The 13,690-nt window shown below is 44.7% G+C and overlaps 1 protein-coding gene across 1 annotated transcript; it reads left to right on the plus strand.

Moving 5' to 3' along the window:
* The first annotated feature begins 112 nt into the window (after nucleotides 1–112).
* On the plus strand, nucleotides 113–13,030 carry ARHGEF39 (Rho guanine nucleotide exchange factor 39). The gene is made up of 11 exons (XM_050913098.1): nucleotides 113–135; nucleotides 1,205–1,290; nucleotides 2,447–2,631; nucleotides 3,221–3,315; nucleotides 3,729–3,849; nucleotides 4,888–5,006; nucleotides 6,636–6,706; nucleotides 7,505–7,633; nucleotides 11,044–11,273; nucleotides 12,209–12,297; nucleotides 12,501–13,030. Exons 3-11 carry the CDS (start codon nucleotides 2,485–2,487, stop codon nucleotides 12,514–12,516), a joined length of 1,017 nt encoding a protein of 338 aa, XP_050769055.1. The 5' UTR covers nucleotides 113–135; nucleotides 1,205–1,290; nucleotides 2,447–2,484; the 3' UTR covers nucleotides 12,517–13,030.
* The last annotated feature ends 660 nt before the right edge of the window (nucleotides 13,031–13,690 follow it).

Consider the following 13,690-nt stretch of genomic DNA (forward strand, 5'->3'; position numbering starts at 1 on the left):
TGCCAGCGCCGCCGCCCGGCTACCCGCCCAGCCCGACCCGGCCCCGGCCCCGGCCCCGCTCCCGCTCCGCCCCGGGGACCGCCCCCCCGGGGCGGGGCCGCTGTTTGAACGCGGGGCGGCGGCGGGGACCGGCAGGTAACGGGCGGCGGGGGCGGTGTGGCTCTACGCGGGGCCGGGGCGAGGGGGCGGCCTGCGCTGAGGCGGCAGCAGCGGGCTTCGCTGTGGGGTCGGCGGGCGTTGCGGCGTGTGTGTATGCGTGTGTATGCGTGTGTATGCGTGTGTATGCGTGTGTATGCGTGTGTATGCGTGTGTGTGTATGCGTGTGTGTGTATGCGTGTGTGTGTATGCGTGTGTGTGTATGCGTGTGTGTGTATGCGTGTGTGTGTATGCGTGTGTGTGTATGCGTGTGTGTGTATGCGTGTGGGGGGGTGCTCAGCCCCCACCCCCGGGACCCCGTCCCGGAGGCCGAGGGGAGCGGGTGGGGTGGCCGAGGGCTGGGGGCGCTGGGGCTGCGCCCTGCCCTGCCCTCCTGGAGGTCCTGCCTCGGGTCTGGTGGGCTTTGGAGCGGGGGGGGCACCCCATCGGGAGGAAGGCCGCCCATGCTGCGGTGGTGAGCCGGTTTAAAGCAGGCAGCGGGGGGGTGGAGGGGGGTGGAGGGGGGGGGCCCGGCAGATAAGAGCCGCCCTGAGGCCTCCGAGGCTGAGCCTTCCTGCGGCCTCTTCCGCAGCGGTCACCGTCCTCAGCGGTGGGGTGTGGAGCTGTGCGGCCCTTGGAGCTGACCCCGAGGTGGTTAACGCTTCTGAGATGTCAAGAGTGGCTGTGCCGCGATGAGAAAGGGAGATTTTTGGAGGATGCTCGAAAATTCAGAAATGTCACAGGGAATATTGCTAACGGGGCAGAAATGTTGCAGGGAATATTGCTAATGGGGGCATCGTAAGGTAGTTAGCTGTACAGAAAGTATTCAGTGGTTTCTGTTCCGAGTCTAAGAGAGAAGCAAGCTGGGGTGCTTCTGTCACCTGTAGGTGAAGTGTTTTCCAGTCTACCCATGGGCTCCAGACAACTCTCACCCTACAGACCTGAGACAGTTAAAATGTAATATATTTGGGAATAATGGGAGTGTTTGCACCGCTTTATGCACGCGGGAGATGGTCAAACCTGGTGTAACGTTTTTGTCTTTTTTTTTTAAATTATTATTTGTTAAAAGAAATTGAGCTGCAGAATGAAAATCATGACTGCAACCTACCCTGGCTAAAGGCGCTCTGCGAATGCTAGCATTTTAGCCTATTATTGGTGAGTACTTTGCAACTGCACGCTAATGCTAAGCTCTTGCATGGTATTCCCTGCAGTGCTGCCTCTCCATCCACAGGGGTGCCAGGTCTGCCCTGTTTGACCAAGATGTGGCCTCGGCTAGGCTTGTGGTTGCATTGTAAGCGAGTATGAGGATAAACCTCTGGAGAAGCTCCTGCTACTATAAATACTGCATGTGTCCCTCAGCTATCTGGATTTTTGCTGACTCATTAAATGAGTCTTGGCACTCATTTGATGTGAAACTTTTGTTTCAGTCATTGATTTAGATATCTGAATTGTCTTTGGAAGACTGTATTTGACAAATTCCCTTCTCTACAATGACATATCTTCCTGTATTAGTATAGCTTCTCCATGTGGGAGCCAGAACTTTTGTGGAGGTAACTCAGCTTCCAGAGAAACTGCAGACTTCATGCTGTGGCGAGTGTGCAACAGCCTGCGCTGCCTTCTGATCAAAAGGCAGAGCAATATTTAACTGGTGCTCTGCTAACACATGCCTCTTCCCCTGAGAGAAGGTGATAAAAGAGAGAGTGTTTTTCTGTGTAATAAAACCATGATGCTCTTGCAGAAGAGCAGCAGCAAACCTGGTGAATAAGTGGATAGTGTGATTCACAGCAGTTGCTCAGTCTCTCTCATCTCTGAAACCACAAACCGCTGTTAGAAAATGACAATGCAAACTGCTTGCTTCTTGGGAACCTCCATGGGAAAACAAGCAAGAGTGCTCTCTTTCTCTCTCTTTCTTTCTCCCCCAAGACAAATCTTATGGCTGTTTTCTACTCCTACCCGCAGTACCGCTTCCACCCACTAACTTCCTTGGGTTTATTGAGAATTTTGCATGAAGAACGGGGCAAAACACAGGAAGCAGTGGTTTGTGAGGGGGATTGTACACTTGCGATTTGCTTACAGACATATCGTAATGTCCTGCTTTTGCTTTCACGGTCTGTTCTTTCTAACACTGTTCCTCTGGTTGATACAGGGCTCCTGTATTTGTGGGTAGGAATGCAGAAGGAAACTGTTAATAACGGTTGCTGGCACTTGACTTCCCTTCTTTCATAGTAAAGGGTAGAGTTTGTGGCTCAGAATCCTACCCTGTGGCATAGGTTATTCTTTTGTTGTGTGTCCATCTCTCTTGGCTCTTCAGGATCAGTTACCTTCCTGTATATCAGCCCTGAGGCTGCCATGAGTGACTCGTCCCTGCTGTTTATGGCTGGAGCAAACACTGTGGAAGAGCAGAGGGCTCGCTGGGAGAGAAAGCGCAGCCGGACAGCCAAGGAGCTGCTGGAAACTGAACACAAATACCTTAGGCAGCTGGATTTGGTGGTCACGGTGAGTATTTTGGCCCCTTCTGATATGTGGGTACCTTCGGGCAGCACGTACTTATTTGCGTTGTCATGGGAAAGGGTCAAGAGCAAGACTTTGATACATCCCTACTGCATGGGACAGCTGCTGGGGCTGAAAGGTTTTTTTATTGTTTTTCTTTTACCTTCTCTGTAATATCCAATAGCTTGTGGTTTTGGCCCCTTGGCTTTGGTCTGTACACAGACATAAATCTTTTAAGTTTTGATCATATAGGGGATTCGCCTTAAGATGCCCGAGTTATATGAAACCTAGCGGCACAGACAAGACAAAGATAGATTATGAACAAGGTGGTGAAGAACAGATGCGTCTAGGAATACTGAAATAGACTTTATCAGTGCTGTAGTGCTGTTCCATGTGTTTACAGTTATGGTCAAAGTTACCCAGAAGGCTTACATCTGATGATAGATGTCTTAGGTAGGCATTCACAATATTTGATATCCTTCCGAGCTGAAGAGCGTGCAGGCTGCAACTTCTTGCTTCTGCTGTGTGCCACGAATAACCTTTGAGTGACCTGTGAATTTTACCAGTTTGAAATTCTCTCTTTCTTCCTACTTAGTTCTTTGTGACAATTTTAAAGGCCAAAGGGACGCTGAAACCTGCTGTGTTGGAAACCATATTTGGACCCCTGGAATCCATATATTCGGCCAGCCAGTAAGTGAACACACTGATGTGATTCCTGTAATTATATGGGGAGGACCCTATATGGATGAGAAAGTAAGATTTCACAAAATCAAGCTAACGCCTTGTAAAACAGGCATTCACTTCTAGCACTGCTAGCCTTGGTGGCACTTGCAGGTGTACCCAGGAAACTGCTGATCTGTATCCACATATCCAGGTGCCCAGTTGCTCTCTGGATAGTGGTTTAAACCCAGTAAGTCTGCGCCGTGGTGTTTTTAAGGGATGTTTTTTGTAGCTTACTCTGTGACCACCAAGCATGTATTTGGCACAGAAACTGAATGTGGAGACTGACAAAGGAAGGTCAGCATAGGTGTGAACCAGAGGGAGCTGTGAAAATGCCATCAGTAATGTACCCCTCACGAGCTATCTTTGCTCCTTGTGCACAGTGTCCTGTCGCTTCACCTGGAGAGAGGGAATTTGGGACCAGGACTGGAAAATTTCTGTCAGAATCTGGAGCTTTATGGCCACTACGCTGAGAATTTGGAGCAGGCAAATAAAACCTTGAAGGTAAATATCTCCTTTATTCTTCATGTTCTTTCTTCCCTCTCTTTCTCCATTCTGTGAAACAGCTACATCCTTCCCTTTTTCTTCTGTTTCTGGTGTGATCAGTTTTCTTCCTTTTTCTGGGCTGCTGCTATTTTCTCAGTCTTTCTTCCATAATAGAATGGTGAAAACTTCTCTACTTATTTAGAGCTTCAAATTTTTGAAGCTTGTTTCAGGTGTTTGTGTATGTATGTGCATACGCTGAGCACAGCTCTGAGTTCTGTATTTACTCCCACTCGTCCTTGGCTGGCAAGCCTGGAGAGTTTGCAGAGGGAACATCAGGGGACAGTGATCTCTTTCTGGAGAATTATCAGGTCTCCTAGTCTTTCCCACTGCCACTAACTGTATCCTAACAGTGGGATTTCCTTTTCATTCCCAATTTTTTTTCTATGGTAGAAGAAAAATTGTTCCTTCCCGCTTACCTCTCCAAATACAACCTGTCTTCCAAGAAATTTCAGAAGGATATATTTTTATTTCAAAGTCCTGACAACTGTATCTGGAATTTAAACCACCCAACTTCCAGTTTTTGTCCGTGCTTGTTCCCAGCTGCAGGATGTACTGGGATGTTTCCCTTCTGTTCTGTTTGCATGCATATATTCACACTTTTGATTTCCCAAGAGAAAAAGCCATTTTGGATACTTGCCTTGAGGTGATGGGAATGCGGGGCTGCATTGCTTTGTCTTGAAAGGAGTGGCAAAAAGCCACAGGTGAACTCCTTGTTTTCCTATCTGAGTCAACCTTCCTTTTTTTCTTTACTTCCATTTGCTGAGTATACTAGCTTTATACTGCTGTGCATGTATGAAGAGCTTCCATTACCCGCTGGGAAATGGTGGTCAGGAGAAAGGGAATCGCTTGCCCATGGCCACAAAAGAAGTTGTTGATGCTTGCGTTTCGGACTGGAGTCCTAAACTCTGAGTTTAAGAGTTCCAAGCTCTGGTGCAGACTAGAGCACATATTTCCTTCTGTAGTCTCAAAGCTATATGCCTTTTCTGCTGCACACAGGAACAATTGAGGAAAAACAAGTCATTTCGACGGTTTAAGAAACTCCAGGAGACTCGACCTCAGTTTCAAGGGAGGAAGCTAGAGGATCTGCTTCCTTTGCCCCTACAGAGGCTGCACCAGTAAGTAAGCAATTCTGAGTCTTCAACATGTTAGTATGAGAAGGGAAAAAGGAACATAACAGTGTCTTGGTTGCTATGGGAGGTAAAGTTGCTTAATGTGTCTCAAAATCGGAGCATATAGACAGCAATGAAACAGACCTGAAGATGTGCCTGTAAAGTGGAATCAACGTACATGCATGTGAGATGATGCAGAGAGGTAGCTGTGTTTAGCCCTGGCTCCTAAGCCCTTCATCTAGCTCTCAGGTAGCATTGAAGTGGAGGCTTTCTATCATCTCAGTAAGCTACTGAAGTTAGGCCCTGAACAAAAGCAAGCTGTCTGAAGTGCTGCAGAAGTGGTGCTCTCTGCCAGAGATGGTCTCGCCCTGCTTTTGTGCAGGTTGCTGACCTGGAGCATTGTGACTCTCCTCTCTTGTAGATGGTTTCTTTTGGAGAGAGATGAGATTAATAAACATGGCGGAGCTTTTCTCCCTTCGCTGGTTATCAGGGCCATAGTCACCAAATCTGAGGAAAGCATATCGCAGTTGTCTGAGCCCGGACAGATCCGGTCTGGATTGCTGCATTCTCCTCTTGAAACGTTGTCTCCCCTTTGAAGAGGCAGCCTGACTGCATGAAGCGAGTGCTGCATTGCCCTCAAGGGCTGCCCTTTCTTGGGGAGCGTATGTGGGTAATATAGAGCACAGGTAGTTTGCTGGGAACCCAGGTGCTGCTGCTATCGATCAAGTAGCTGCTCTTCAACCATGGTTTTATCCATGCTAAACCAAATTTGAGAGATTTAGAGCCTCGTTTCTTTGAAAATAACTTGGAGTGAGCATACCACAATCTTTCAGGTAGATCTATGTAGATTTTTTAATCATCTTGGCAGATATAAACATAAGCTTTTTTTTACTGTAATTCTTTGGATTGTTCCTTTTAAATTTGTAAAATAGCAGTATATTTGTTGCTGTTCAACTGTTTGGAAAAATGGTGGCTTTTTAACAGAAGGTCTAATTTTTTCATTAATCAGCTCTTTCATGTTCAAGTTTCTTTGAAACTCTATTACATATACTGCAGGTCATATGACTTCTGCCAGTTCGTGAATCTATTCAATGTGATATTTCTTTTGTCATTTCAGACTGAAAATAGTTTGACTTTATTGGGAGAAAGCATTTGCAGAGATCTGATGCTTTCTGGTAAAGACTGGAGAGGAAAAAAGAAAAAGGCGGCTCCTTGTTCTTATAGAAATGCCTTTATTTTCTTGTGTGGGCAGGAAACATATGGTATGAATGCTACCATTCAGACATTAAGAAAAAAAAAAAATAGTTCAAAGAGAAATTTGTCTGTTATTGAAGGCATTTTTATGTGCACGCTGAAAGAGTCTCATGAACTTAAGTAATATGTGAGGTTGCTTTTATCACATCCCCAGGAAATGCCAAAGGCTTGCAAATGTATAAAATACTTGGGTTCATTTAGTTGATATATTTGAAGATAAAATGAATGTGATGGAAGAATTGTGACCAAAAGCTGCTTGGTTAGGCTTAGAGGTGTGTACCCCATCTCCTGGTGGAGTGTTGTTCATCATTCTGTCACTAATAGGAGATGCTGCTGTTCCTGGTATCTTTTTGTGAAATAAACCTGCTCTCTCTATCTTAGGTACAAGCATTTCCTCAGAGACCTGCTGGAGAACACCAGCCCAGACAGTGCTGACTACCAGACACTTGCAAGTATGATTCCACCTGTAGATGTTGGCACTTTGATCAGTGTTAGCCTCCTTGCTAATAATATTTGGATTCTCATCTTCTGTCTACTTCCACAGGAAGAAAAGTCCTCCTCTCTCTGGGGTTCTAGTGGATTACTATTTCCCTTCTCCATCTTGATCAAGATGTCCCTGAGAACACATTGGGAATAAAAATGTAGAGTAACTGACTAGGAAAGTGGCCTAGGGATTAGGTCAGAGAAATGGCAGCTCTGTTTTTTACGATAGCAGTAGTGAGTCACTGGAACAGGTTGCCCAGGGAAGCTGTTGATGCCCCAGCACTGGAAATGTTCAAGGTCAGGTTGGACAGGGCTTTGAGCAACCTGATCTAGCGAAAAATGTTTCTGCCCATGGCAGGGGAGTTGGACTAGATGATCTTTAAAGGTTCCTTCCAACCCAAACCATTCTATGACTCTATTGGTCATGTGCCTCAATTTTCTAGGATAATTCATGTCCTTCATGCCATATTTACTAGCAGTTAACACCACTTGTGGGGCATTGTTCCTGTTTTTACTTCCAAATCCAGGAAATTATTCCTCTGTCTAATGTTTCATTGGCAAATAAATGTTTTCTAGAACCTCAGAAGTGTTGGTTGGAGAGAGGCCTCTGGAGGTCATCTAGTCCAATCTCCTGCTGAAATTACTGAATAAATCTGTTGTTTATACTTGGTTTAAAACATTTGCTTCTTAATTTCATCTTATCTTTTCACAGCAAGATAATACATATTCATTCATGATAACCTCAGAATATGCTGCTATAATTTCAGAGGCTGTGAAATCCATTTCTGAGGTATCTCAGTGGGTCCAAGACACCGTTCATAAGAGAGAGAACTCATTGCAGCTACTTCGGGTTCAGAAACTGCTCAAAGGACAGAAGACCCAGGTGTTGACTCCAGGTGGGTCTTATTGACAGTTCTGTTTTTCTTCTGCCAAGCTGAGATAACTAGAGGTATGCTTGCCTTCATCTCTGACCGTACTTATATTAACCATTTTCCCCCTTCTGGCCCAGATTCCATAGATAGGTGTTGAAGGAATATAACTAGTAAGTAATTCAGGTGCCTTTTTTTTTTTTTTTAATTAAGAATGTTTTAGTAAGGATAAAGAGCAGCTTAATTGCCTGACATTCGGATAGGAGGAGCTGATGACATGTAGTTATAAAGTTAGTCACAGGAACCCAAGGAGGTCAGGAGTATAAGTCCTGGGTGAGAACAAAAGACAGACATTAAATAATTTTGGAAGAGTGTAAGTAATGGTGTTGTCCCTATTCCATTGCAGGAACTATAGATTTCTGAGTGTCAAGGGTCCAAGGACTGTATTGTTTTTTACTTTAAGCTACAACCTTCGTGGACTTCTGCTTACACCCTATACATGAGGAATCTTCTTTTATCTGCATGGTTAACCTGTGCCAGAAATCAGAGTATTTGTGTCAATAGCTGAGATATATAAAGTCACAGTCACTGGCATGTAAGATCATCTAATTGGATCTTTATGACCTCTTGTGTGACTGGGTGCTCTCCAGGCCCAGAGCACACTCCAAGCTATGTATGGAATATTGTAAGAAATGTGTCCAGTCTGCACAATTATGAAGTGGTCACTTGGGGCTTCACTTGTGCCCTCACTAAACACTGCTATTGCAGAGGTCATCTAGAAACAGTGCTGCAGCTGGAGAGGAGTGTTAAAGTCACTGTGTGTAAAGGACTCTAAGACGCACCTCTAGGTACTTGTGAATGTTGCTGTAATTCATACATGTGGATTTTTGGGTGAAAAAAACCATTCCCCAGTGGGATGGGGGAAAGAATCGGAAAGGTAAAACTGAGAAACCTCACGGGCTGAGATAAAAACAGTTTAACAGGTAAAGCAAAAGCCGCATGCGCAAGCAAAGCAAAACAAGGAATTTATTCACCACTTGCCATCGGCAGGCAGGTGTTCAGCCATCTCCAGGGAAGCAGGGCTCCATCACACGTAATGGTTACTTGGAAGGACAAACGCCATCACTCCGAACGTCCCCCCCTTCCTCCTTCTTCCCCCAGCTTTATATGCTGAGCATGACGTCATATGGTATGGGATATCCCTTTGGTCAGCTGGGGTCAGCTGTCCTGGCTGTGTCCCCTCCCAACTTCTTGTGCACCCCCAGCCTCCTCACTGGTGGGGTGCTGCGAGGAGCAGAAAAGGCCATGACTCTGTGTAAGCACTGCTCAGCAATAACAAAAACATCCCTGTATTGTCAACGCTGTTTTCAGCATAAATCCAAAACGTAGCCCTATACCAGCTACTACGAAGAAAATTAACTCTATCCCAGCCAAACCAGCACAGGTAGAAAAAGAGGTTATCAAAGGTTATCATTCTCAAAGATCCTCAGTCAATGGGCAGATTAATTTACAATTCTCTTTCCCATTCTTCTTAGAATCCTTTTGGTGATGCTAGCTGAAAGGGAGCTAACACAGGTGTGCTCTGCTTATAGGGAGCATGAGCATGTGTGGAGGTGCCTGGGCACATTGGGGTAGTGTGTAAGTAAAAAGGTAAATCAGTTATCCTGAATGACAGAACTCATAAGATAACCCCATGACAAATAAAAAAAACCAACCCCAAAACAGTATAGCTAGACCAGAGATGGCCATTGTTTGAAAGCGTTGGGTCCACTTTTTCTTTTGTCTCCGAATATTCTGAGACATGTAGTAGGACAAGTGTTGAGGGTCTATAGACACCTTTGCATTATCTAGGTCAGAGAATTGTGATGGTCATGTTTTCCGTTAGCTGGAGTAAAATTGGTGCTATTGGATGTGAGAAGCAGAAAAGTAAGAGGCAGCTGGGGCTTGCTAGTTTTGGGCCAGCTTTCCAGAAACAAGCTAACTTCTGCAGAACTGTTAAGATTGCATCCTGTTACTAGGAGGGAAGAGGTGAGAAAACATAATGCTATAGATTCGGAGAAAAGGGGTAGCTTTGGAGTTGGGTATCTCACATTTGGCAGTGTCTCTGAGATGTACTGCTCCCAATGAAAAGAGACCCTGCTTTCCTTGCTGCCTTCCATGTATAGGACAAATACCATCTTAGCCAGAACTGGCTCCTTAACATAGCACACTGTTCTGTCATCCCTAGCTTCCCTAGGGAAGGTGCTGCTGGCACCTTCCTTCCATTTGTTTTTTAAACTCAGACTGATTCCTGCACCTCACCCACCTCTTTCTCAGTTTCTTACTCAGAGTGGTTTCTGTGGAGACAGCTAAGCAGGAATTCACTTGCCTCTTTGTTTTGTGAGTGCAGCACACTAAGAAAGACACAATCCATAATTAAAACAAAATTGTGTTGTTTTCGAGAGAGTACTTACTAGCTTAGCCAGAAGCTATGGCACAAAAAACAGTGGCTGAAATTCTCTGGCGGGTATTTCCCAGACCAGGCCAGATGGCAATACCTTATTATGGCTTTAAATTTTTATAAATAATCTTACTGGCAGGTGTCTTCATAATTCCCATGAGCTGATGGCTATCTTGTATAATAATCCTTCTAGTTAGAGGCACTGCTTTAATTATTCCATTTTGTGTAGATGTCATTTTTTAATTGCTGCTTACAGCTAGGCTTATCAAATTGTTTTTATTTTTTCCTGCTGATTTCTCTGCCTTTTATTTTATTGCAATTCATTTCATGGGTAGATGACACTGGACCCTATTTTGTAAGAGAATGTTGATAAGGTTGCCTATTCAGACCTTCCTTTTAATGTTTTGTATCCCCTTTGCTGTCTTTTCATTAGAGCAGTACTCTGCATTCTGTAATCTGTTAACTACTGGAGGTCCGTATATAGTTAGATGACCTGTGAAATTTTTTTTTAATTGGCACCATCAAGCAAACAAAGCCGGGGAAAAATAATAAATGTTCAAAGTTCAGCCTAACTTGTTTCACCACTAATGACAAACAATTGGGCAACACAATTTAAGATAATTCATGGTATGTTTTCTGAAGGCTTATGTTAATTTAAAGGTATGCATACCATTTTCTGGTATGGTTTTTGTTCTGGTCGCTTTGAACAGACTTCTGTATAATAATATCTTAATTAACATAGTAGATTTATAACAAATTCAGTCTGCTGCTCATATACTGAAAGTTTTGGGCTGATTACTGCTTCTGCATGGATGCTGTCAGTACTGGCGAGCTGGCTCCAGTTGATACTCAGTGCCTTCTAGTGGCTGGAATTGATGTAGAACCTGGTAACCTACAAGGGTAGCTCACTGTATTCCTGTTTGTCTCATTACATCCTTTTTTTTTTTGTTTGCTAGTGATGATCTGACAACTGTCTTTATTTCCCTTGCATGCCTAGGGCGCTGGTATATCCGGGAAGGCTGGCTTTTGGTGGTGCCTTCAAAGGGAGAAGAACTGAAGCGCAGGATGTTCTTCCTTTTTTCTGATATCTTTATTGCAACAAAGCCCTGCCACCCACTGCACCCACTGAACTCGAACAAATTGGCATGCCAGGCTGTCTACCCGCTTCACCAGTGCGTAGTGGATAAAGTGTTCGGCCACACGCAGAGCCAGGGAGGGCTCCTCAGTGTAAGTCTTCCCGCTTCTGGCTGGCAGAAGCATCAGTGGGGTCAGACTTGCGAAGCAGGTCTCTAGCTGTCTCAGCAGCAGCAGGACTGAGATGATGAGAGTGGTGACAACGGTAAATGCAATGAACTAGTCTGAGTTAGGGCAACCCTTCTTGAGTGATGCAGGTCCTTTTTCTTTCATGGTGTAGGCCCTCCTGAGCACTCTGGGGTACGGGTTGCTGGTTGCTTCACTTAGCTCAGAGGAGGAGGGTCCGATAAGACTCTGACATGCCCTCATCAGACCCACATGTCTGGGGGGGAACGGACAGCCCCACAGTCATGTGACAATGAATACGTAGCATTACATTAACTGTGGACTGAGCTTACAGAAAACCGTGAAAAACAGAGAATGCAAAAAGATGTGGGTATTGTCACAACAGATATTATTTGTGCATCTAACTCCCTGAGGGCTGCAGGGTCTTTGACTGGTACTGATGCCTTAGGTAGGGTTTTCAAGTTCAGGTCTTCCTAGGTTGCAGCACCTGGGGGCTGTGTTAGCTCATTCAGTGTGAGCTATGACAAGAAAGATGCTTTGGGCAAGCTGTGATCTGTAGATGGTGGTAGTGGCAGGACCCCTAGGGTCAGCTTGGAATAGGGGAGAAAACTGGATGAAGAGCTGCTGAGAACTGTAATTGCCCACTTCTAAACACCCTATTAAGTCAAAGTGAGCTGTCATCTGTGGCTGGAAGGAATGGACAAGACTGGCACTTGCTCTGTACTGTCCAGCCTCTGGCTTCTCCCAGTACCAACACTAAATTTTTCTATCTGGGAAAGAAAATGGTGGAAATCGGCATGCAGGGCTGAGTTGAGTTCAGTGGTGATGGCTCTCCTTTTATCAGAGTTGCTGCCTTGGCAAGGAATGCCACAGAGTGGCACCAGATTCTGTTTGCCTTTCAGCTTTCCTTTCCACACAAGACACTGTTGTTGATGTCCAGCGACCAACAAGATATTAATGACTGGTATTGGAGTCTCACAGCTGCAGTGAGGTAGGCATCTATTTTCCAGAGGTGGAAGGGGCTGAAGGAAGGGGGCAGAACATAAAAACGATCATATGGACCTGTGTATTTGCATGTATTATGTGGTTATAAGGCTGATAGAGAAGACCTGACTCTGGCAGCCAGATACAAGGGAATAGTAAGAACGGATTTCATGTATTAACAGTGAACTTGCCCTTTGTTTTCCTCTACAGGCAGCTGAAAGCCTGACCCACCTGAGTACAAGACAGACTGGCAGGACAACCGCCCCTCTTGGTAGAAGCCTACACAATCTTAGGAAATGTTTGAGGACATATAATAGGGGAATTGAATTTAGAGGGACTACACACTCTGCTTGTGAGATTATGAATGCTTTGTCAGCTGTCCTAATCTTAATACAGATATTGCAAAAAATAGGCATGCACACTAAGGATGTGTATCCAGAAAATCTTTATCAAGACTCTTCCCCAACTTAGCTTAGAAGCTTCTAGCTTTTCTACACTTTTTTCCTCAGATTATTAAGGACAAACAGAAGAGAGCCTGACTTGCTTTCCCTCATTAAATGTTTTTATCCAACTGTCTTTCTAAATCAGTGTTTTCACATTTATTTGTGACTAATATTCACATTCTACATATATGTCTACCTGCTTTTGCTTCTGGGTCCTTTGATCAAAACGGATGTTTTGGATAACAGTAACATGGGCATAACACTGTCTTTTCAGCTAGGGCTACAGGACCACAGTCATCTTCCTTCCTTGACATATTTTTATCATTCATATCCTTGAGTCTTCTACCAAAATAGTTTGTCAGTTATTGTCCCTCCTCCTCTAAGAAAGTGACAAGTGGGCAGATCAAGGCAAAATGACTCGGGGTTAAAATCCTACCTCTCAGTTTCTCATCAATCCCACAGAAAAGTTAATCATCTGCTGAACTACCTGAAATAAACTGGTAACATAGACTTACGCTTATCTAACAGAATTCACATTTCTAATCTGAATCCTAAGCGATTATGCAGATGAAACAGCACTCGCCTTTGCCTTCAAGCTATGCAGTAGCCTTACTGCTTTGAAATGCTACAGCAAAAAGCCTGGGCAGCACCTCTGCTCCTGGAGCACAGGGAAGATCTCCGGAGGGCTACAGTCAGCCTTCTGGGTCATCGATTGGTGGTAATGTGCTAGGGTTCAGTTTACTAGGATGAAAGAGCTGTTTAAGGAAGAAATATAGATAAGGTATTATTCTTGAGCATCTCATTATTAAAAGTCCATGTTGAGGCTTTAATGTGGAAGCTCTGCAGCAACAGCAGTTTGGTTCATCTCTTCTATTGAGGGGGAAAACATCTGTTTTGAACAAGATGCTAGATCAACTGCAAAGAAGGAAATTTCAAGGTCATTAAAAACATAAAGAT

Source organism: Gymnogyps californianus, chromosome Z (genome assembly GCF_018139145.2).
Source record: "Gymnogyps californianus isolate 813 chromosome Z, ASM1813914v2, whole genome shotgun sequence".
NCBI lineage: Eukaryota > Metazoa > Chordata > Aves > Accipitriformes > Cathartidae > Gymnogyps > Gymnogyps californianus.